Source organism: Leiobunum rupestre, chromosome 1 (assembly GCF_980474605.1).
Source record: "Leiobunum rupestre chromosome 1, qqLeiRupe1.1.hap1, whole genome shotgun sequence".
Taxonomy (NCBI): domain Eukaryota; kingdom Metazoa; phylum Arthropoda; class Arachnida; order Opiliones; family Sclerosomatidae; genus Leiobunum; species Leiobunum rupestre.
In genome coordinates, this window is record NC_143384.1 from 23877708 (window position 1) to 23904218 (window position 26511).

General features: G+C 38.3%; 2 protein-coding genes across 2 annotated transcripts in view; both read right to left on the reverse strand.

Moving 5' to 3' along the window:
- The window catches only part of Prp31 (pre-mRNA processing factor 31), a 38118-nt gene extending 22720 nt beyond the window's left edge, over positions 1–15398 (reverse strand). The window contains exon 1 of the mRNA XM_090177297.1: positions 15277–15398. The gene's annotated coding sequence lies outside the window, so the exon portion shown is untranslated. The remainder of the gene's footprint in view (positions 1–15276) is intronic.
- Positions 15399–16418: 1020 nt separating this feature from the next.
- Hel89B (histone acetyltransferase 1) lies at positions 16419–25224 on the reverse strand. Its single transcript, XM_090177345.1, has 26 exons — positions 24971–25224; positions 24717–24890; positions 24540–24654; positions 24335–24478; positions 24116–24273; positions 23560–23811; positions 23345–23503; positions 22494–22766; positions 22295–22435; positions 22101–22225; positions 21920–22037; positions 21751–21855; positions 21372–21676; positions 20784–21305; positions 20607–20724; positions 20278–20547; positions 20114–20215; positions 19900–20053; positions 19732–19838; positions 18973–19614; positions 18281–18574; positions 17753–18199; positions 17420–17568; positions 17224–17364; positions 16862–17161; positions 16419–16806 (listed from the first exon to the last, which is right to left on the reverse strand). Exons 2-26 carry the CDS (start codon positions 24849–24851, stop codon positions 16515–16517), a joined length of 5568 nt encoding a protein of 1855 aa, XP_090033471.1. The 5' UTR covers positions 24852–24890; positions 24971–25224; the 3' UTR covers positions 16419–16514.
- Positions 25225–26511: the final 1287 nt, after the last annotated feature.

The window sequence follows — 26511 nt, forward strand, 5'->3', positions numbered from 1 at the left end:
GGGCGCCGAAATATATCCAGCGACGCCGAAATCTATCCAGGGGCACCGAAATTTATCCAGGGGCACCGAAATATATCCAGGGGCACCGAGGTATTGCCAGGGGCACCGAAATATATCCAGGGGCACCGAGGTATTGCCAGGGGAACTGAAATTTATCCAGGGATGCCGAAATATATCCAGCGACGCCGAAATCTATCCAGGGGCGCCGAAATATTGCCAGGTTCGCCGAAATTTATCCAGGGGCACCGATATATATATCCAGGGGCACCGATATATATCCAGGGGCACCGATATATATCCAGGAGCACCGAAATATATCCAGGGGCGCCGAAATATATCCAGGGGCGCCGAAATATTGCCAGGTTCGCCGAAATTTATCCAGGGGCACCGATATATATCCAGGAGCACCGAAATATATCCAGGGGCGCCGAAATATATCCAGGGGCGCCGAAATATTGCCAGGTTCGCCGAAATTTATCCAGGGGCACCGAAATATATCCAGGGGCGCCGAAATCTATCCAGGGGCACCGAAATATTGCCAGGTTCGCCGAAATTTATCCAGGGGCACCGAAATATTGCCAGGTTCGCCGAAATTTATCCAGGGGCACCGAAATATATCCAGGAGCGCCGACGTATTGCCAGGGGCGCCGAAATATATCCAGGGGCGCCGAAATATATCCAGCGACGCCGAAATCTATCCAGGGGCACCGAAATTTATCCAGGGGCACCGAAATATATCCAGGGGCACCGAGGTATTGCCAGGGGCACCGAAATATATCCAGGGGCACCGAGGTATTGCCAGGGGAACTGAAATTTATCCAGGGATGCCGAAATATATCCAGCGACGCCGAAATCTATCCAGGGGCGCCGAAATATTGCCAGGTTCGCCGAAATTTATCCAGGGGCACCGATATATATATCCAGGGGCACCGATATATATCCAGGGGCACCGATATATATCCAGGAGCACCGAAATATATCCAGGGGCGCCGAAATATATCCAGGGGCGCCGAAATATTGCCAGGTTCGCCGAAATTTATCCAGGGGCACCGATATATATCCAGGAGCACCGAAATATATCCAGGGGCGCCGAAATATATCCAGGGGCGCCGAAATATATCCAGGGGCGCCGAAATATATCCAGGGGCGCCGAAATATATCCAGGGGCGCCGAAATATATCCAGCGACGCCGAAGTCTTGCCAGGGGAACCGAAATATATCCAGGGGCGCAAAAACATATCCAGGGGCGCCAAAGCATATCCAAGCGCGCCGAAATATGTCCAGCGACGCCGAAAACTATCCAGGGGCGCCGAAATATATCCAGGGGTGCCGAAATATATGCAGGGGAACCGAAATATATCCAGGAGCGCCGAAATTTATCAAGGGCTGCCGAAGTATTGCCAGGAGCTCCGAAATATATTCAAGCGGGCCGAAATATATCCAGGGGCGCCGAAATATATCCAGCGACGCCGAAATCTATCCAGGGGCACCGAAATTTATCCAGGGGCACCGAAATATATCCAGGGGCACCGAGGTATTGCCAGGGGCACCGAAATATATCCAGGGGCACCGAGGTATTGCCAGGGGAACTGAAATTTATCCAGGGATGCCGAAATATATCCAGCGACGCCGAAATCTATCCAGGGGCGCCGAAATATTGCCAGGTTCGCCGAAATTTATCCAGGGGCACCGATATATATATCCAGGGGCACCGATATATATCCAGGGGCACCGATATATATCCAGGAGCACCGAAATATATCCAGGGGCGCCGAAATATATCCAGGGGCGCCGAAATATTGCCAGGTTCGCCGAAATTTATCCAGGGGCACCGATATATATCCAGGAGCACCGAAATATATCCAGGGGCGCCGAAATATATCCAGGGGCGCCGAAATATATCCAGGGGCGCCGAAATATATCCAGGGGCGCCGAAATATATCCAGGGGCGCCGAAATATATCCAGCGACGCCGAAGTCTTGCCAGGGGAACCGAAATATATCCAGGGGCGCAAAAACATATCCAGGGGCGCCAAAGCATATCCAAGCGCGCCGAAATATGTCCAGCGACGCCGAAAACTATCCAGGGGCGCCGAAATATATCCAGGGGTGCCGAAATATATGCAGGGGAACCGAAATATATCCAGGAGCGCCGAAATTTATCAAGGGCTGCCGAAGTATTGCCAGGAGCTCCGAAATATATTCAAGCGGGCCGAAATATATCCAGGGGCGCCGAAATATATCCAGCGACGCCGAAATCTATCCAGGGGCACCGAAATTTATCCAGGGGCACCGAAATATATCCAGGGGCACCGAGGTATTGCCAGGGGCACCGAAATATATCCAGGGGCACCGAGGTATTGCCAGGGGAACTGAAATTTATCCAGGGATGCCGAAATATATCCAGCGACGCCGAAATCTATCCAGGGGCGCCGAAATATTGCCAGGTTCGCCGAAATTTATCCAGGGGCACCGATATATATATCCAGGGGCACCGATATATATCCAGGGGCACCGATATATATCCAGGAGCACCGAAATATATCCAGGGGCGCCGAAATATATCCAGGGGCGCCGAAATATTGCCAGGTTCGCCGAAATTTATCCAGGGGCACCGATATATATCCAGGAGCACCGAAATATATCCAGGGGCGCCGAAATATATCCAGGGGCGCCGAAATATATCCAGGGGCGCCGAAATATATCCAGGGGCGCCGAAATATATCCAGGGGCGCCGAAATATATCCAGCGACGCCGAAGTCTTGCCAGGGGAACCGAAATATATCCAGGGGCGCAAAAACATATCCAGGGGCGCCAAAGCATATCCAAGCGCGCCGAAATATGTCCAGCGACGCCGAAAACTATCCAGGGGCGCCGAAATATATCCAGGGGTGCCGAAATATATGCAGGGGAACCGAAATATATCCAGGAGCGCCGAAATTTATCAAGGGCTGCCGAAGTATTGCCAGGAGCTCCGAAATATATTCAAGCGGGCCGAAATATATCCAGGGGCGCCGAAATATATCCAGCGACGCCGAAATCTATCCAGGGGCACCGAAATTTATCCAGGGGCACCGAAATATATCCAGGGGCACCGAGGTATTGCCAGGGGCACCGAAATATATCCAGGGGCACCGAGGTATTGCCAGGGGAACTGAAATTTATCCAGGGATGCCGAAATATATCCAGCGACGCCGAAATCTATCCAGGGGCGCCGAAATATTGCCAGGTTCGCCGAAATTTATCCAGGGGCACCGATATATATATCCAGGGGCACCGATATATATCCAGGGGCACCGATATATATCCAGGAGCACCGAAATATATCCAGGGGCGCCGAAATATATCCAGGGGCGCCGAAATATTGCCAGGTTCGCCGAAATTTATCCAGGGGCACCGATATATATCCAGGAGCACCGAAATATATCCAGGGGCGCCGAAATATATCCAGGGGCGCCGAAATATATCCAGGGGCGCCGAAATATTGCCAGGTTCGCCGAAATTTATCCAGGGGCACCGAAATATATCCAGGGGCGCCGAAATCTATCCAGGGGCACCGAAATATTGCCAGGTTCGCCGAAATTTATCCAGGGGCACCGAAATATTGCCAGGTTCGCCGAAATTTATCCAGGGGCACCGAAATATATCCAGGAGCGCCGACGTATTGCCAGGGGCGCCGAAATATATCCAGGGGCGCCGAAATATATCCAGCGACGCCGAAATCTATCCAGGGGCACCGAAATTTATCCAGGGGCACCGAAATATATCCAGGGGCACCGAGGTATTGCCAGGGGCACCGAAATATATCCAGGGGCACCGAGGTATTGCCAGGGGAACTGAAATTTATCCAGGGATGCCGAAATATATCCAGCGACGCCGAAATCTATCCAGGGGCGCCGAAATATTGCCAGGTTCGCCGAAATTTATCCAGGGGCACCGATATATATATCCAGGGGCACCGATATATATCCAGGGGCACCGATATATATCCAGGAGCACCGAAATATATCCAGGGGCGCCGAAATATATCCAGGGGCGCCGAAATATTGCCAGGTTCGCCGAAATTTATCCAGGGGCACCGATATATATCCAGGAGCACCGAAATATATCCAGGGGCGCCGAAATATATCCAGGGGCGCCGAAATATATCCAGGGGCGCCGAAATATATCCAGGGGCGCCGAAATATATCCAGGGGCGCCGAAATATATCCAGCGACGCCGAAGTCTTGCCAGGGGAACCGAAATATATCCAGGGGCGCAAAAACATATCCAGGGGCGCCAAAGCATATCCAAGCGCGCCGAAATATGTCCAGCGACGCCGAAAACTATCCAGGGGCGCCGAAATATATCCAGGGGTGCCGAAATATATGCAGGGGAACCGAAATATATCCAGGAGCGCCGAAATTTATCAAGGGCTGCCGAAGTATTGCCAGGAGCTCCGAAATATATTCAAGCGGGCCGAAACATATCCAGGGGCGCCGAAACATATCCAGGGGCGCCGAAACATATCCAGGGGCGCCGAAATATATCCAGGGGCGCCGAAATATATCCAGGGTTGTTAGAAAAACAAAGAGCGCTTAAGTATACCAACCCTGTTTGTGTAGTGTAAACTTCCGGATAATATATACAGGGTGTTTTTTTTTGCTCGAAAAGTGATTATTTTCAAAAACTATGTTTTCTAGAAGGTTGAAATTTGTACCGTACATTATACGTGCCGGGGGACACTTTCTACCAAAATTGAATCTAAATCGAAAAATATTTTCACGTTTTTTGAAAATAAAAATTTTAACCGCTAGGTGCTATAAGAAAGTTGTAGAGCGTCACCAAAAACGTACAAATAGCGTTGGCGCGAAAAAAATAGACGTCTTTTTTACTGAAAAAATACGACCTGAAAAAGTGACAAGTTGAGCAAGCTAAAATAACTTTTTTTTAATTCCATTGGGAGAGTAGTGTAACTTTATGTAAGTCAGAAATTTGTTAATCTGGTGTTTAATGCAATAAACACCGCTGAAAAATCGAGGAGACAATGGCGAAGAAGGTATTACACGATTTAATTTCGTAGGATGAAAAATTCGAATTTTTTGAAAAAAACAAAAGAGACAAACAAAATTTAAAAGTACTTTTCGAAAATACCACCTTCGGGTGCGATGGAGGCTTGGGCGCGAACAATAATATTGTCGAAGGCGCTTACAATTCGTTGACGCAGCTCTTCAAGGGTCTCAACCGGAGTGGCGTACACCAGATTAACAAATTTCTGACTTTCATAAAGTTACACTACTCTGCCAATGGAATCCAAAAAAAAAGTTATTTTAGCTTGCCCAACTTGTCACTTTTTCAAGTCGTATTTTTTCAGTGAAAAAGACGTCTATTTTTTCGCGCCAACGCTAATTGTACGTTTTCGGTGACGCTCTACAATTTTCTCATTGACAATTTTCTTATAGCACCTAGCGGTTAAAATTTAAATTTTTATTTTTCGAATTAGATCCAATTTTGGTAGAAAGTGTCCTCCGGCACGTATAATGTACAGTACAAATTTTTACTTTCTAGAATAGTTTTTGAAAACAAAAATCACTTTTTCGAGCAAAAAAAACACCCTGTATATTTCAATAACATAATACATAACTATAAGTTAATAAGCCCAAAGTATTTTCCATATTTCCTTTTGCACATACCAGCCAAAACCCAAAACCATTTCTTGAATTTTCTTCAATCTTCAGATTGATGAAAGTAAGAAAAGAAAATATTAAAAATTATCTTTCTTACAATAAGTAGTAAATCGCCAAAGGAGAAAACAACGAACAAGCCTTTGGAATGTTCTAATAATTCAAAGTATAGTGTTATATGTGTATGTATAATTTGTAAACATAGAAAAAGCTCTAGACCGCAGACATACTTCCCGAAATTGTCGACCTCGAGAGTGGTAAACACGCAAAAATAAGCCAAAACAAGATAGCCCAGGCCATAATATTAGCCTCATCACCATCTCTATTTCCACGCGAACAATTTTTAAATTTATAAGTTAAAAATTGATAGACATTAAAAATCGTTAAGACTGAAACAAAATCTTTATTCAAATTAGATTTTTTAGTTTGAAATGGTCGTTTATCACACCAAACACTTGATTTTCTATCAGTATATCAATTTACATATTTCAAAGACATGTACAGCTGAAAAAACGCTAAGCCTCGGCTGCACAGTAAATTGCCGCGTATGATTACAGACACTGGTTTTTCTATGAGTATATCAATTTACAATGCCATACGAGGGGTTGGACATTCAGAAAAATCCCGTACGCTCAGTGAAAAATCCACAGAAAAATCCAAAATCCGCGAAAAATCCGGCAAAGATTTTCTATTTGTAAACAAATCCACAAAATACTTGGAAAAATCCACAAATCCACAAAATCCATAGAATAAATCTACAAATCCACAAAATCCATGAGAAAATTCAACAAATCCACAGAAAAATCGAAAATCCACGAAAAATTCCTCAAATAATTTTGGATTTTTTAAAAATCCTGAATTTTTCACAAATCCACGGGAAAATCCAAAATATCCCCAAATTCCAAGAGAAAAATCCATAAATAAACAAAATCCAAGAGAAAAATAAACAAATCCACAAAATCCAAGAGAAAAATCCACAAATCCAGTGAAAAATCCCAAAAATCCACTGGATTTGCAAACCCTGTACGTTTTTTAACGAATGTCCGACCCCTCGATGCCATATCTCAAAGGATAAATAAGTAACTAAGTAACTAACTGACATGGTTAGATAGAGGGAACTCATACCGATAGAACGACACCCCAATTATATGTCTATTAAAAGCCGTTGAAGATAATTTAATGTTTAGCGGGGTAAGATTCGGAAATAAGAGTGGCTCTGAATTCACTTACACCACCACCGCCAACGACAGCATAGAAAATAGCAGCATCTTCCCTTCTATAACTAGAGGGGATGAGGCTAAAAAAGGGAAGGCCTTCGAACGCGCCAGATAAAACTAGTAAATACCAGTTCGAAACGTTCAATCATAAATTCCAATTATAATATTTGTGAACCAAGGGGGCTTACAGATTAGAACCTCTTTCACGTGGGGAAAGTGTGCTCTAAGTTTAACTGCCTTCTTCTAAGAAGACCACAGAAATGCGCTCTACCATAAGTTAATAAGATAAGATGGTGCCTTGGGTATTAGTCAATCTGATTATTATTATTATTAGATGCAAATAAAGTATGACAGTTCATATAAAATGGTATTTTTGTTTACCCATTCTACAACGAGCTTTGATACAGAGAACGTATTTTTCTATACCGAGAACTTGTTTGTATACCGAGAACGTATGTTTGTACACCGAGAACGTATGTTTGTACACCGAGAACGTATGTTTGTATACCGAGAACGTATGTTTGTATACCGAGAAGGTATGTTTGTATACCGAGAAGGTATGTTTGTATACCGAGAACGTATTTTTGTACACCGAGAACGTATGTATGTTTGTACACCGAGAACGTATGTTTGTACACCGAGAACGTATGTTTGTATACCGAGAACGTATGTTTATATACCGATAACGTATGTTTGTATACCGATAACGTATGCATGTTTATATACCGAGAACGTATGTATGTTTATATACCGAGAACGTATGTATGTTTATATACCGAGAACGTATGTATGTTTATATACCGAGAACGTATGTTTGTACACCGAGAACGTATGTTTGTACACCGAGAACGTATGTTTGTATACCGAGAACGTATATATTTATACCAACAAAGTATAAATGTATAACAAGAATGTATATATTTATACCAAGAATGTACATATTTATACCAAGAATGTACATATTTATACCAAGAATGTACATATTTATACCAAGAATGTACATATTTATACCAAGAATGTACATATTTATACCAAGAATGTACATATTTATACCAAGAATGTACATATTTATACCAAGAATGTACATATTTATACCAAGAATGTACATATTTATACCAAGAATGTACATATTTATACCAAGAATGTACATATTTATACCAAGAATGTACATATTTATACCAAGAATGTACATATTTATACCAAGAATGTACATATTTATACCAAGAATGTACATATTTATACAAATAATGTATATTTATACAAATAATGTACATATTTATACCAAGAATGTATACATCTATACTAAGAATTTATTTTTGTATACCAATAATGCATCTATTTATTACCAAAAATACATTTTTGTACACCAAGAGTCCAAGAATGCATCTATTTATTACCAAAAATTAATTTTTGTATACCAAGAATGCATCTATTTATTAACATAAATTAATTTTTGTATACCAAGAATGCATCTATTTACTACCAAAAATTAATTTTTGTATACCAAGAATGCATCTATTTATTAACAGAAATTAATTTTTGTATACCAAGAATGCATCTATTTATTAACAGAAATTAATTTTTGTATACCAAGAATGCATCTATTTATTAACAGAAATTAATTTTTGTATACCAAGAATGCATCTATTTATTAACATAAATTAATTTTTGTATACCAAGAATGCATCTATTTATTAACATAAATTAATTTTTGTATACCAAGAATGCATCTATTTATTAACAGAAATTAATTTTTGTATACAAAAATTAATCAAGTCGGAAAATTTAGGGAACCAATTAGATACTGGGTCTATTTCATTTATTGGGATTAAAGCTCAAAATGGTCTCAACATATTAATTATAGCTAAGTATAAATAGATACGTTACTGATAGAATATCTTATATACTTATGAAAATACGCTCAGATAGTGAAAAGCCGATAAAATAAGCCCTTGGTCGGTTTAACGGCATAATTCCGAGTAATTCGATACGATCAAGAAATGTTAATGGAATTATCGCAATTTTTACTTTTTAAATAATAAAATGCATTTAAACGTTTAAACGTATCTGTAGTTTCAACGACCAGGAAGTGTGGTATCTTGGCCACGGTTTATGTAAGATTGCAAATTCAAATTTCCAACCGAAGGTTAAAAATAATGTAGAATACGTTTATTATATCTTTAATATTAAGCTCAATAAAACTCTTTGTCAAAAAGAATAAAAACCAAAAAAAATTATAATTTTGAATATGTATGGTTTTAGATGTAGTTATCAATAAAAAGGTCCTTTAAAAATAATATGAAGGCCTTACCGTCTCTAAGGACTTAATAAAATGGAGGTTTAACCGCCTCCAAGGGACTTAATAAAATGGAGGTTTAACCGCCTCCAAGGGACTTAATAAAATGGAGGTTTAACCGCCTCCAAGGGACTTAATAAAATGGAGGTTTAACCGCCTCCAAGGGACTTAATAAAATGGAGGTTTAACCGCCTCCAAGGGACTTAATAAAATGGAGGTTTAACCGCCTCCAAGGGACTTAATAAAATGGAGGTTTAACCGCCTCCAAGGGACTTAATAAAATGGAGGTTTAACCGCCTCCAAGGGACTTAATAAAATGGAGGTTTAACCGCCTCCAAGGGACTTAATAAAATGGAGGTTTAACCGCCTCCAAGGGACTTAATAAAATGGAGGTTTAACCGCCTCCAAGGGACTTAATAAAATGGAGGTTTAACCGCCTCCAAGGGACTTAATAAAATGGAGGTTTAACCGCCTCCAAGGGACTTAATAAAATGGAGGTTTAACCGCCTCCAAGGGACTTAATAAAATGGAGGTTTAACCGCCTCCAAGGGACTTAATAAAATGGAGGTTTAACCGCCTCCAAGGGACTTAATAAAATGGAGGTTTAACCGCCTCCAAGGGACTTAATAAAATGGAGGTTTAACCGCCTCCAAGGGACTTAATAAAATGGAGGTTTAACCGCCTCCAAGGGACTTAATAAAATGGAGGTTTAACCGCCTCCAAGGGACTTAATAAAATGGAGGTTTAACCGCCTCCAAGGGACTTAATAAAATGGAGGTTTAACCGCCTCCAAGGGACTTAATAAAATGGAGGTTTAACCGCCTCCAAGGGACTTAATAAAATGGAGGTTTAACCGCCTCCAAGGGACTTAATAAAATGGAGGTTTAACCGCCTCCAAGGGACTTAATAAAATGGAGGTTTAACCGCCTCCAAGGGACTTAATAAAATGGAGGTTTAACCGCCTCCAAGGGACTTAATAAAATGGAGGTTTAACCGCCTCCAAGGGACTTAATAAAATGGAGGTTTAACCGCCTCCAAGGGACTTAATAAAATGGAGGTTTAACCGCCTCCAAGGGACTTAATAAAATGGAGGTTTAACCGCCTCCAAGGGACTTAATAAAATGGAGGTTTAACCGCCTCCAAGGGACTTAATAAAATGGAGGTTTAACCGCCTCCAAGGGACTTAATAAAATGGAGGTTTAACCGCCTCCAAGGGACTTAATAAAATGGAGGTTTAACCGCCTCCAAGGGACTTAATAAAATGGAGGTTTAACCGCCTCCAAGGGACTTAATAAAATGGAGGTTTAACCGCCTCCAAGGGACTTAATAAAATGGAGGTTTAACCGCCTCCAAGGGACTTAATAAAATGGAGGATTAACCGCCTCCAAGGGACTTAATAAAATGGAGGTTTAACCGCCTCCAAGGGACTTAATAAAATGGAGGTTTAACCGCCTCCAAGGGACTTAATAAAATGGAGGTTTAACCGCCTCCAAGGGACTTAATAAAATGGAGGATTAACCGCCTCCAAGGGACTTAATAAAATGGAGGATTAACCGCCTCCAAGGGACTTAATAAAATGGAGGTTTAACCGCCTCCAAGGGACTTAATAAAATGGAGGTTTAACCGCCTCCAAGGGACTTAATAAAATGGAGGTTTAACCGCCTCCAAGGGACTTAATAAAATGGAGGTTTAACCGCCTCCAAGGGACTTAATAAAATGGAGGTTTAACCGCCTCCAAGGGACTTAATAAAATGGAGGTTTAACCGCCTCCAAGGGACTTAATAAAATGGAGGTTTAACCGCCTCCAAGGGACTTAATAAAATGGAGGTTTAACCGCCTCCAAGGGACTTAATAAAATGGAGGTTTAACCGCCTCCAAGGGACTTAATAAAATGGAGGTTTAACCGCCTCCAAGGGACTTAATAAAATGGAGGTTTAACCGCCTCCAAGGGACTTAATAAAATGGAGGTTTAACCGCCTCCAAGGGACTTAATAAAATGGAGGTTTAACCGCCTCCAAGGGACTTAATAAAATGGAGGTTTAACCGCCTCCAAGGGACTTAATAAAATGGAGGTTTAACCGCCTCCAAGGGACTTAATAAAATGGAGGTTTAACCGCCTCCAAGGGACTTAATAAAATGGAGGTTTAACCGCCTCCAAGGGACTTAATAAAATGGAGGTTTAACCGCCTCCAAGGGACTTAATAAAATGGAGGTTTAACCGCCTCCAAGGGACTTAATAAAATGGAGGTTTAACCGCCTCCAAGGGACTTAATAAAATGGAGGTTTAACCGCCTCCAAGGGACTTAATAAAATGGAGGTTTAACCGCCTCCAAGGGACTTAATAAAATGGAGGTTTAACCGCCTCCAAGGGACTTAATAAAATGGAGGTTTAACCGCCTCCAAGGGACTTAATAAAATGGAGGTTTAACCGCCTCCAAGGGACTTAATAAAATGGAGGTTTAACCGCCTCCAAGGGACTTAATAAAATGGAGGTTTAACCGCCTCCAAGGGACTTAATAAAATGGAGGTTTAACCGCCTCCAAGGGACTTAATAAAATGGAGGTTTAACCGCCTCCAAGGGACTTAATAAAATGGAGGTTTAACCGCCTCCAAGGGACTTAATAAAATGGAGGTTTAACCGCCTCCAAGGGACTTAATAAAATGGAGGTTTAACCGCCTCCAAGGGACTTAATAAAATGGAGGATTAACCGCCTCCAAGGGACTTAATAAAATGGAGGTTTAACCGCCTCCAAGGGACTTAATAAAATGGAGGTTTAACCGCCTCCAAGGGACTTAATAAAATGGAGGTTTAACCGCCTCCAAGGGACTTAATAAAATGGAGGATTAACCGCCTCCAAGGGACTTAATAAAATGGAGGATTAACCGCCTCCAAGGGACTTAATAAAATGGAGGTTTAACCGCCTCCAAGGGACTTAATAAAATGGAGGTTTAACCGCCTCCAAGGGACTTAATAAAATGGAGGTTTAACCGCCTCCAAGGGACTTAATAAAATGGAGGTTTAACCGCCTCCAAGGGACTTAATAAAATGGAGGTTTAACCGCCTCCAAGGGACTTAATAAAATGGAGGTTTAACCGCCTCCAAGGGACTTAATAAAATGGAGGTTTAACCGCCTCCAAGGGACTTAATAAAATGGAGGTTTAACCGCCTCCAAGGGACTTAATAAAATGGAGGATTAACCGCCTCCAAGGGACTTAATAAAATGGAGGATTAACCGCCTCCAAGGGACTTAATAAAATGGAGGTTTAACCGCCTCCAAGGGACTTAATAAAATGGAGGTTTAACCGCCTCCAAGGGACTTAATAAAATGGAGGTTTAACCGCCTCCAAGGGACTTAATAAAATGGAGGTTTAACCGCCTCCAAGGGACTTAATAAAATGGAGGTTTAACCGCCTCCAAGGGACTTAATAAAATGGAGGTTTAACCGCCTCCAAGGGACTTAATAAAATGGAGGTTTAACCGCCTCCAAGGGACTTAATAAAATGGAGGTTTAACCGCCTCCAAGGGACTTAATAAAATGGAGGTTTAACCGCCTCCAAGGGACTTAATAAAATGGAGGTTTAACCGCCTCCAAGGGACTTAATAAAATGGAGGTTTAACCGCCTCCAAGGGACTTAATAAAATGGAGGTTTAACCGCCTCCAAGGGACTTAATAAAATGGAGGTTTAACCGCCTCCAAGGGACTTAATAAAATGGAGGTTTAACCGCCTCCAAGGGACTTAATAAAATGGAGGTTTAACCGCCTCCAAGGGACTTAATAAAATGGAGGTTTAACCGCCTCCAAGGGACTTAATAAAATGGAGGTTTAACCGCCTCCAAGGGACTTAATAAAATGGAGGTTTAACCGCCTCCAATAATACAGCTAGTTTCAACACTAAATCAATTTACTAGTATATAGCCTATTTAAATAAAAATTGGCCATAATTCGTTATGTTTTGTAAGGCCTACGGTTGTATCTTATCAATAGACTAAAAACCACCCCATATTAGTATTTTGTTTTTATTGAATGAAGGTTTTCTAAAGTAGGTGGGTAGCAAATAGTACGAGATCCATCAACCAATACGGCAATTGTGAGATCGAACGATCTTAGGAATTTTGTTTACAAATATAATCATCTTTTCTATACTATCAATAAAAACAAGTACATGTCTTAAGCCTTGGCGAACTCCCTAATTTTCGCGTCCTCAGATTGGTTGAAGAAGGTCACGTGGGCCGTAGGAGTGACTTCTATTGGCTGTAAAACACGGAATTTAGGCCTGCAGGGCACTGTCCTTTAGGTTAGATTTTTTATCTTGAAAAAAATGGCGCCACGATAATGTTTTTCAAGTGAGTTTTGGGGGCTCGATTTTTTATCAAATTTTTGCGTCATAGATAATTTTTTATATGGTATTTAACAAAAAAAAAGAGATTGACGTAAGTGAAAATCCGGAAATTAAATGTAAACAACTAAATTTTGAACTATTTTCAGACATTTTAAGCCTTTCTAAGTTTCTACCAAGGTCAAGTAGTTAAAGATCGTCCACTAAAGCCTTGGCCATATCGCAATTTGTTTTAATTACGTCATTGCGATGTAATAGATACTAGATAGGTTAGTGGGGCCTAACAACAGTATGATTTTATCGGAAGACATTTTTGTTGTCGATTTCTTTTGAGTACTTTTTGTCAAGTCACAAAGTTCCGACATAATATGTCAAAATCATCTAAGTTCAAATATTTGATAGGATTATTCAACATTTGGTTTTCTGCTAAGTCATCGTCAATCTTCATAGTCCATTTAAATGCTCATTTTACGTAACATTTTATACTTTCCGCCCCCCTCAAACTACCCTACTCATGTGGATCATTCGCAATTATATAAAACAAAAAAGGAATAATTGTCTATCAACATTTTTATGATTTATTAGATAACTATTAAAACCGTCCACCCAACAAAATCATTAAATTAAATTTCATGATGTATATTTCTATAATAAATTGCAAAAGTATATATATATATATTTTTAGTTTCATGCCCATAAGTTAAACCCCAAAAGGTTTCCACTTATTTGTTGGGCCTCCTTCAAAATTTCCACTGTTAGGATTAAGTTTAGTAATAAGACAAAAAAAACTATATTTTGCACATTTTCAGGCATAATTGCAAATATAAAGCTACATTAGACAGGTTAAGTCAGCCATCGGAAACTTGTAGGAATAGCTTTATTGAATACAATCTACAGTCCTACAAGTTCTTCCCTACATGTTTTCAAGGGGTGGTTTAGCCTGTCTAATAAAACCCTGTTACTAGGTTGAAATATGTTTAGAAATTGTTAGATTAGAAATCCAAGTGTTTGCTATTATTACGTCAGAAATAGCGAAAAAATCAGACGATTAAGATAATGAAATAGACAAGTAAACATCTTTTTGGCCTATCATTAATTTTGTTTCTGTGCTGCAAAAGATAAACCTCAAAAATCAATGTCTGGATGTAAATGAGGCCATGAATTTAATTATGATACTAATTTAAATCATTCCCTCCATTATAATATTTGAGCCAACCCTTAAATCTATTAATTAAATCCGCAGTTCAAGGTATATAAAAAAAAATTATTTTTAATATATTAAGGAAAATGAAAGGAATTTTCAATGGCATTAATGAATTCACTAAAAACCTTAATGGCTTTTGCAGACTAGTTTTCCCCTAGGGAGTTTGGATGCACTAATTTAGTGTGGGAAAGCATAGAGACATATCATGTTTTTATTGCGTCAGAACATTCGGAATTTTCGGTGTTTAGGGATGAAGTAAATTAATGGGTTGGAGTTAGAGCCTCAGGGTCATAATTGACAGGTGCGAGTCTTTTATTCCTTAACCAACGGGAAAACCTGTTATTGATGTTTGCAAGCGTTCAAATAGAAATGTCAAACATCTTTGCAGGCATAATTGATTCACTTACAGCTTTCATTTAAATTTATGGGGATTTACACTTTTAGGTAAATGTTTGAATTTGGTCACCAAATCGGGCAAATCATATGCTCCAAATGTTTAAGCCTTGCCCATTATTCTCAATTAACGTAGACTAAAGAAAATAAATATATATTTACTAACCTTAATATCCAAATGCACAGGTATTTTGTTGATTGAAATAGGCCCTTGTGTCTCGAATATAGGTTTTTATTACTTTGCCTTAACAATTAAGCAAATTCATCCAAAACACCGGTATCTTTTACGGTCTCTGCCATTTTGAAAATAATTTCCAGTATATGCGATGCTGTCGATATCTACCGGCAAATTTTAAAAGCACTTATTTTGACCGCGAATTTTAATCAATTTGCTCAATGATGGTGTGAAAGTTCGAAAAACCTAAGCATTGAGCTTTCTAGCACCGCTTATTCATCGATAATCAAATCTATTATCTGTCTTAATTATTTCTCCAAGTTTTTTCCATTGTTTTTGTTGTTAATAGTGTTAATAGTATACCAACACAGTAGTCTTGCAGATAAATGTTCTACCCATATACCCCATTATTTCAAATAAAAAAAAATTAGTGGAAATTAGTCATTAGGGTGGTTCAAAAAAATGCAAATATCGAAATGTTTTGGTGCACATTGATTTTTTTGTTCATTTTGGTGGGAAAATGACCCAGGGAAAATTTTAAGTAAATTCATTAATATTTAGGACTGCCTCAACGAGGTAATGTTTTACCACTATGAACTAACCCATTTATAAGCAAAAATCAAGTTATGTCACTCAAATATTTTACTTGAACCAAAAATTTATTATTTATTACTTATTTAAGTTTTTACAAGGTTTTTTTATGGAAATAAGTACCGGTACACAATAAAATATTTGGCATAAAGCCCCACTAAACCAGGTCATAACTGCTGAAAATCACAAGTTAGGACCTGTTAATTATTTATTGTGTATCGGTACTTATTACTATAATAAACCCTGTGTAAACTTAAATAAGTAATAAATATTAAATTTTTCGTTCAAGTAAAGTATTTGAGTGACATAACTGATTTTTGCTTATAAATGGGTTAGTTCATAGTGGTAAAACATTACCTCGTTGAGGCAGTCCTAAATATTAATGAATTTACTTAAAATTTTCCCTGGGTCATTTTCCCACCAAAATGAACAAGAAAATCAATGTGCACCAAAACATTTCGATATTTGCATTTTTTTGAACCACCCTATTAGTCATTCTGTATTATACAAAACTCATCAAAATAAATTTTAAACAATGTAAATAAGAAAGACAAGAGTTTTTACTAAAAAGCTTAGTAACAGATACACCATGTAAGAACAACAAAAAATTCACACAAAAACCATTCATTAAAAATAAATTAACTTTTACTTAAAGTTTTCATGAAATTATCTAAATCATATTCCATTTCGTACTGATCTGTGTCCCAAAGCTCCGGCATATTTTCTAACACCGACTTTACACTTTTATTCAACTTTTCTTGCTCCAGGTGGGACCCTTCGCTGAAACTTCCTTGGTTATTCGGTGATTTCTGACTGTTGATGGCATCGAGAGTGAATAGATCGAGAAGTTGGTCCGTTCCCATTGACTGCAAACTGGAATTTTCTTGACTTATGACAGTATTTGCAATATTCATTTTGAACTTCTGCAAACTGTTACAAAATCAGGTTAGAATTTTAACATCCTAAAAACGTTCGTTTGATTTACCCCATAATTTTTTCCTCCAATGTTCCCCTTGTAATTAAACGATATACGTTGACTACTTTCTTTTGGCCGATACGGTGGGCTCGGTCCATGGCTTGTAAATCTTTCATTGGATTCCAGTCATGTTCCACAAAAATCACAGTATCAGCCCCAGTTAAATTCAAACCCAACCCACCAACTTGGGTTGTTAGAAGTAAAAGATCTATTGATGGATCATTGTTGAAACGATGTACAACAGAGTGTCTTGCTCCTGGAGGAATGCTACCATCCAACCTCATGTACGTTACACTTGGCATCTGGTTTCTATTGATTAATTAGAGTGATTAATTTGAGCAATTGAAAGTATTGTTTTACAAATTGATTACCTTAACAAATCTTTTTCCAAAATGTCAAGCATGCTTTTCAGTTGACAAAAAACCAAGGCTCTATGTTGATTGACAACACATTCTGGTTCTGAAAGACTGGAATTTCCTTGTTCACCAATTCCACAATCCAGTAATAGTTGTCTAAATGAAGTAGAATTAAAAATGGCTAACCAAGGATTAACACTAGATTGCTTACTTTAAAGCTGACAATTTTGCTGCATGTTGGGGTTCATGTAAACTGGAATTTTGTTGCTTTAGTTGAGATGTAATTACCTCAAACTCAGGATGTTGTGGATTAAGAACCAATTTAGGATGGTTACAAACTTTACGTAAATATTGAAGGGCCTATAATAAAAATAACCGAGACTTAGCAAAAATGAAGCTTAGTCTTAAAAGAAGTATGAATTATATCAAAAAAAGTTCCTAACACACGACACCAATCAGTTCTACCTGATAGCAGAAACGTGAAGTTTCATGATCCACCATAAATATGGAAGTTCATACTCCCTTTAACCAAAAAATAAGTAACCTGAAAGATATGAGATGTATTCTTGGCCACTTTCTCGCTTTCCTCTATGAGGTCATCCTCCAAATGTTTTCTTGCTCGACTCTTGGCAAAGTCTTCATAAAGTTGTACTTGCAGGGGACTAAGCTCGCAGTAATAATCTTGAATTATTTTAGGGGGCAAGTCTTGGAGTACATCTTCTTTCATCCTTCGAAGAAGGAATGGCAAAGTTTGTCGGTGAAGTGACTCCATAGCCAAAATACCAGCTTCTTGTTCCTTGGAGGATGATTTGGCATCTCGACTTTGAAGAATAGGCTTGCTGTAACGAGCATTGAATTGCTTTTCTGTTCCCAAAAAACCAGGCATCAAAAAATCAAACAGTGACCAAAGTTCCAAAACATTATTTTGTATGGGTGTGCCGCTGAGTATTAAACGATGATTTGCTTGTAATTGCTTGATAGCTCGTGACAGCTTAAAAGTTAAAAATCAAAGAATTTACTTGGTTGGTGCTTAGAGAAAAATTTTGATTAGCAACATAACAAAAATTATTACTTTGGTTTTCCCATTTTTAATGATATGGCCTTCGTCCAATATACAGTAGTTCCAATGTCTTTCTCCAAAGAAATCAATATCATTTCGTACAATATCATACGAAGCGATAATCACATTATGTTTCTTGACCTTCTTCCTCAACCTCATTCTTTCTACCGGTGGACCCGTGTAGTGCAACGGATTTAGATACATTGAACTAACAAACTTTTCAATTTCATAAACCCAATGTCCAGTCAGAGTAGGTGGACAGACCACCAGTGAAGGCAAGGGCTTACAGTCGGGGCTGGGGGATTCCTGTAAATATTGAAATTTCTTCACTTTTAACGCTCCTAAAATCAGTGGTGTAGTTGGGCCAGGGCGTCACCCCGGTGCTTTTTTCAAAGGCAGGGCGCCGCCCCACCTTGGTTTTTCCATTTTGCCAGGGCGCGCCTTGCTTCTATTTTGTAAATAATTTTTCTCGAATAAAGGGTGTGTGAATTTATTATAAATTTTGCCCGGAGGAAAATACCATAACAATTTCAAATAGTTACCTAGGTACGGCCAGCTTCGATCACGCTAAAAATCGAAGTTGAACATACATTTATAGCGGCTGGTGCAGCAAACATCGAAGTTGGCTGTACCCAGGTAGCGCCCCTGTTCTTTTTTATTAGGACTACACCACTGCATAAGGATGAAATTAAAATATATCTTACTTTATACTTAGATTCTGCTAAGAAGTGATCCGCAGATAGGATACAAATTGATTGTAATGTCTTTCCAAGACCCATATCATCACAGAGAATACCATGTAGCTTATATTTGTTCAAGAAAGCTAGCCAGTTAACTCCCGCTTGCTGGTAGGATCTCAACTCGGCTTTAATCGTGACTGGAACTTTGAAGCTTTCCAATTTCTTAGGGTCTAAAAGCTGTTCAAGAAACTTGCGTTCCTGTTCTTTTCGTTTTGTAATGGCTAAGCTCTCCTTTGGAGGATCTTTAATCACTCCCTCCAGCGGCATTAAACGAATCAATGAAGCAAAACTATGTGTAGCTAATGAACGGATGGATTTATTTTGATCACTCATGCGTCCCAGCATAGGTACGATTAGGAGAACAATGTAAGGAATTATTTCCAGGCCTAGGTGCTCAATAATACACGAAATAGCTTCAATAGCTCCTTGTTTCTGACGGCAATCATCAGTCGAGCTCAAATTGGAAAGAATTTTGTTCAAAACTAAATCCATAGTCGGTTCAGTGATGACTTTACTAAGTATTCCCAAGCATAGGGAACTCATGTGACGAACAGAAGTGTAGGGATGGTCTAAGCAGGCCGCGAGACGAGGTAAAAGTTTTTCTAGCTGGAAAAAATATTTAATGATAAAAATAAAATGTTAATAATAGTGTGACCAAAAAATAAGCAAAATGAAATAATGCTAATAATGCTAATAAAGCCAAACCTAAATAAAAATGTTTACCTCTGGATAGAGTTTGGGATTAACTGATGATGCTGTGACCTTTAAAACTAACAGATTGTTGACCAGTTCCTGAGCTTTTTCTTCATTTTCTTTGTTCTTTGATAAATCTAGAGTAAATTCTTAAATTAGATTAAGTCTAATACTACAATCTAATCAAATAATTATCACCAATACTCTGGCAGTCTACTTCTTGAGTTAGAGGTTGAAAGAATAAATCCCACAACGTTGGTAGTTTTTGAGGTAGTGATTCGCCAAAATAAGACGCAGCTTCCACAAAGACACTTATGGCTCCATCCCTTTGAATTCTATTCTGAATTTCAGCCTATATATATACAAAAATAATTGAAGTACAGAAAGAAAGAACCAAATATTAAAATAATACCTCTTCTTCTGATCGCACGGTACTAGAAGTACTAGCTTCAGAACCACTTTTCTTAGAAACAACAGAGTTAGAACGTTTAAACAAACTCGCTTTCTCTGCTAACTAAAATTAGACTAAATTAATGAACGAAATAATGGGACCGTTAAAATGTAAAGAAAAAATACTTTTTCCATGTTATAGAGAGTAAGAATTCCATCGCATTTGTTGCAAATATTTGAAACATTATTGACAGGACGCTTGCAGCTTTCGTTACTGCCTGATCCTTCAGAGTTATGGCCAGATGTTGCTGGAGAAGGCAGGTTTGAAATCATCGGAGCAAAGTTTGTGTCCGTTAACATGCAGTTAATTAAGTTTTTGATGATTTTAGGGTTAGGACATGGCGTTCGAGTTATGCAAAGTTCCATTAGCCGTACTAAACTCACTGCAGATGTTTTCTATAAAATTAATATTATTACATATAAATTTATTTTAAAAGTTTGCTCGTTCAATTTACTTGTAATTGTTCATTTTGTTCTTTCTTTAACGAATCCATTAATGGTCTGATAATGGGATTTAATTTTTCAGGAAGAAATTGTAGAAAAACAAGGGCACTTGCGATTGTTGATTGAACCCTTTAAAAATCAGCTGGTTAAACTTGAATGGTAAATGAAGTCACGGCAGTCAGACTTACGCAATATTTAGAGAAACTTGATTATGACTAGTTTCAGTAACAGTACGATGTAGAGATTTCCGTCTATCCTCTAATACTTCTAAGGTTTTAGGCTTTAACTTAGATCCAGCAATAACTTTATCAAATACGGTAGTTGAAAGTAGAGTGGCTTGCTCCAATGTTAAAACGCCACTTGGTTGAAAAATCGACTCCAAGGGCAACTTATGATGCTTCACAAATGCCATAAAATCTCGGCACTCTTGCTGCATACGAGTGAAGGAAATGGCAATCTCATCAAAAAGAATTTTCTCATTAAGACATTGCAGGCATTTCTCTTTAATAGACATTGGACATTCGTTATCAGTTTCTTCTCTCGCCCAATGAAAAGCCACCAAGCCAACAGCTAAACGTTGTAATGCAGATTTTGAATTAAGATGGAACAAAATCAGGCGGGCAAAGCAATCCACAGGAGATTCCATCTGGGGTGTGTAAACAATACCCGGGACTGGTTTTGTAACATACTTGGACAAATGCCCCAAAAATCTGTAAAGAAAATCATAATTAATAACTAAAAAATGAAGGCGTAGTAAGAGAAAATAGCGATCATACTTTGAAGCCATAATCCTGGCTTTCATGACGTTTTTCTCCCACTGAGCAGTATTATCACACAAGATTTCAGAACCACCAATGTAATATTGCTCGCACATTGAAGAACCATCACTTCTACGACTCTTAGTAACTTTTTTCTCAGTTTCTTTATTCTTTTTCTTAATGGCTAACCAGGAATGTGTAATGGCGGGATCAATGGCTACTCTGGCTGGATGCATCATGAGGCAAAGCCAGCCACTAACAACTGGACACGCGGCATTCAGGAGATCAATTAAAGGGCTACGGTTGATTAATTGATTCCAAACCTTTGTGTGAATGTGAATAAAGAATAGCGTTAATTTTTTTAAGTCAAATGAGTTCATAACATGACAAAACCTACAGTGTACAAAAGCTCGTGAATATTTGAACTGTTTTCAACGAGGCAGCGTTGAAAAATTAATCTTAAGGCATCTGGCAGAATTGGAATTAACCATGATTCGCACAGCTGATTCAAAATACAAAGCAATGAGCAACTACAATGGTTAAATAAAAACCAAAATAAAACTAACGTCATCTTTATGCTCTGTAGTTAACATCTGAAGAGCTTGTAAGACTGATTTACGAACCACTGTTGAATTGTGACCTAAAAAGGGCCAAAGACGAGGCACTAACGTCGATAAATTTGAACTGAAAAGAGACAATTATAAGTATTTCAACATCAAATTTAACAAAAAATCCTAGTTCATGAACCTTAGTTTAGCTTCGGAGGGATATGAAAGTAGAGAGGCAAGCAGCATTAAAATGCTACTCGTGGAAGATGTAAGATCGTCCAATTCGGGAAGCATTTCCCATATTATTGTTAAAACTGATGGTACCTAAAAATTGTGCAAAAGAGTTAATATAACAGGGAAAAATGAAAATAACTGATTCTACCAAAACCATACCTTTTCCGGCAGTGAAATAATAAGTGATTTTGTAATTGGAACCAGCGCAGCTGCAGCCGCCGCGCTTACATCATCAACTGGATCTTGAAGACCCAGGAAAACCGGATCAAATATAACCGGCATCAACTTGGACCTCATATCCTGCTTAAAATAATAAATTTCAAGCAAAAATTTACACATTTATAAAGATGTAACATACCTCTCGAACAACAAGTAAGTATTTCAAGCCAAGTAATCCTCCATGTCTGGCTTCCCATTCTTTACGACGAAGTAATTGAAGTAAGACACTCAAAACACCATCCACACCATTTGGCCACATCAGCTTCAATATTGCTCCTAAGCCTTGAGCACAGGTCTCGCGGACAGGAGCCACGACTTGGTCCGAAACATAGTCCCCAAACTTATCTAATGCTAAGACACAGATCAAACGTAATGACATATCATCCAGCCAGTGTTGATTAATGATGTCCATCTTAAATGATTAAATTGCAATGCATTAAAAGATATTTTCACTTTACTGGAAGCAAAAATAATGAGAGCACTGTCGGCCTGCAGAGGAAGACATTCAAACTACCTGACTAACAATTTTGGGCGAAAACTAAACTTCATTGAGGAAAATATGCCATTCTTCGACTGAAAGGCCTGCCAGGGGAAAACTAAAAATTTCAAGTGGATTAACAGTAGTGTTTTTGCCGTATCTGTTCAATATTTCTAGATTTTCGTCTCTTTAAATTGCTGGGGGTTTTATGTTTGATGTTTTTCTCCCTTGTTTGTTCAGTTTTATTTCCGCATTTTCCCATTAATTACTCAAACTTATTGTGAACCATTAACCATTATGACAGTTCTCACGGTTCGTACTATTTATCATTTTAGATGTTGTGTGTTAAACATCTCTCGCTGCTTGCATTTTTTTTTTTTACAAATTATCTTGTTGGTTAGTTTTTCTACTGGAAGATCTATCGGCTGAAATATCGCATATTTTCCTCAAAAGGTTAAGTATTCCCTCTAAGTCTTGTTTGCACTATCGCATAGTTCAGGGATTAATCATACCTGATCCATTGGTAATTCTGTAGACCGTCCGGCGCCTTTTCCATGAATTCTTATAATTTCACGTAAAGCTGTAGCTGAGCCATGACGAACTTCCCAAGATGAATTAAACAAATCTTGGGACAACTGGTCACAAAACAATTCAAAAGGCCAATCTTTCCCCTGCAATTAGTAAATGATTAGAAAATATTACAAAAAAAATTTAAGTAACCTCTTACATCTTCCCATAAGCTTTCATTATCAGGAACACTGTCCCAAACAGTCACATCAGGGGACGATTGATCAACAAAAACATTCTTCACTTTTTTAAAAGGTGGAGGATCACAAGTGGTTGGACTTTGGCTGGAAAAACCAGAGTCTCTAGATCTTTGTTTGGAATACAGTCGGCTACGTCTTCTATTCCGTAAAGTTTCTCGGTTTGAGCAACTTGCGGCATTCATTTCAGTTTCAAAAACTTCGGCTAAATTTTTCTATAAAAACAAAGAAATATGAATTATTATTATTTAAAAAAAAAAAAGCTGCTACTTCATGGCTTTAAAAACACTTAAATTTAAATCTGAGCTTTCGGACTGTGGTCCTTCTGCAGCGAACGACTATAACAATAAACCAAAATATTTCTATACTCGGCCATTGTAAGTTTTTTTAAAGCCATGAAGTAGCAGCTTTTTTTAAAAATAATAATAATTCATAATTAACCATGGCTCAAAGTTTCAACATTTATAGTATAAAGAAATATAAATTTATGAAAAACTATAAAAATTAAATAAAACTTACTTTATTCTCTTCACCATTGAATGTTTCATTTTTAACATACAAATCTTCATTGGAAAATATTTCGTTGGTGTTCAAGCCCATTTTTTCAGCTAAATCTAACCCTAACCGTTTGTTGAGTTTTAGTCGTTGCTCAGCTAGATGTAGTTTGGCACTTTTCCCTTTAAAAACATATTATATAAGACCAAAACAGCTTTAAAGTAATAAGTATATTAGAAATACCAGTTGGATGATCTATCGTCTCATATTCTGATCCTTCAGAGCCCAACAGGTCAATACCATTACTCATAACTTTGTTGATATCAAATTTATCAAAATTCATGCGGCCTTTTAGAAAAATATCAGGTTTGGTGTCATCTGCATTCTCTAAAATATATTTTAAATATTAATAATTAAATCATAAACCTACTGAGAAAATAATTATTACCTTCACTGGCAACTCCAATTGGCTCCCACTGAGGCACATTGCTAATTATTGCTTCGACAGCCTGACCAGCTGCAATTCTTGTATCCCAAGAAGAACTGTGCAAATAATGACGAACCTACAAAAATGTGCAAGTTTTATTGAGCTGTAAATTGCTTTTGGAAAGAAAGTGAGTAGTACCTTGCTCAAAAGATTGTGAAGTTCATGAGGGTGAAGTTTTTGTACTTCTCCAAGTTGGAGAGCAGCTGCCTTACGTGTAACTGCCGAGGACCCAGTCTCAAGTAACAGAAATAAACGGTCAAGTCGGGATACCATAATGAACTTTCAAATAAGATTTAAGATGACATGTTTATGCTTGAATATAAAGAATGTGGGTTACTATGATATAGTGTGGCATTCTATTTGGAATGCAAAACTTTGAAACATAAACGCACTTGGTAAGTTCAATGTTGCTTCTAAAAATGTTTAGTTGGAAATTTGATTTTAAAACTTAAGTTAAATAGGCCTTTGCATTCATTAAACTTGTGATTTTTCCGGGTGTTTACGTAGCCAATGACCACAGCCAAGGGTTCATATTCGAAGTTCATAAAAGTCAATTTCATACCTATTTCAATTCATTTTTATCCAAAATCCCATGACGGTATTACATTGGCAATTAATAAATTTATTGTTAGACGAACATGCCACATGAAACGTACAATAAAGAACGACACGAATCGCTCAAACCTCCTATTTATACTGAGAGCCATTTTGACTGAAAGGCCAAAAATATACCCGAAGTTGCCAGCTTTCCATTCTTATTTTCAAAGCTAAAATTATAGAAAAATATCGCCCAAAATTATAAAAAGCAGAAACTAACACCATACTAATTTTTCTTTAAAACAAATATATTTCTTAAACAATTTTAGAGACATATCGAAAAATAATTAATTGAAGTTATTTTATATTTTATAGCTAAAAGTTAGTAGTTTTTATGCTGAAATCGCACTTTTATAACCAAATTCTCGGAACATTGTGCGAAATAATTTACATATCTGGCAACTTGAATTGTCGTGAGAATAGCCCACGTGACTAATAAAGGAACCAATTGGATAATTTTTATCAATAAGTTTATTTAATTAGATCACCAATCACATTTCTTGTTAGCTTTTCGTCTGCTTAATAATTTATAATGCAGCTGCTAGATAGACAAATTGTTTCTTGGTCCATGATTACAGAATACTACAGTCTAAAAAGTTGCAAATAGCAAAGGGGATAATTTTAATATATAAAAAGTGGATAATATCAATATATTGGATTAAAAAAACTTAAATACACAACGACGTCGTGACTATAATCAGGTTTGCTGGCTATCACATCGTTTTCTTTTGGTTTCGCGTACTGCCTCCGACCAGACTTGTAAATAGCGGCAGTCCAGTCCACGCGTCAAAAACCCCGGAAAAAAATCACGGGACTCCTAAAAAAATGTCTTTAGAAGGGGCTAAAGAGTCCACGGGACTCCCTCAAATTATATCGTTAGCTGTGTAAAAAGAGGGAAAATTTCGAGAATTAAATAAGAAGGAGAATTCTTTTTCTCTTTGAGGCATCTGTATCTGGAAGGACGTCCTTCCAGTCTGTATAGTGTATACTGACCGCCACTATATCAGCTTTCCGAATATTAGTCGGACTCCCAACTACTACTTATCTGTGAGGCCTATAGAAATTTACAATGACCAATGAAAAATTTGGAAAACTTGGGCCTACCAGGGAAAAACCTCTTTTAACTTAAACAGGTGTGGCCCGTGTGGGGAATGGAAATTATTAGTCCATAATTAATAGTCTTGTTCTGTATTCCATTATTATAATGGACGCTTCAATAAAAGATACTCGGTTTCCACTCCCCTCTCCAAATTCATCTGGGAAGGAGCTATTTTCGGTCGGTCGGTTAAACGGTTAGAATGGCTAGCCAAATAGTCGTATTTAAGCCAATAGGAGA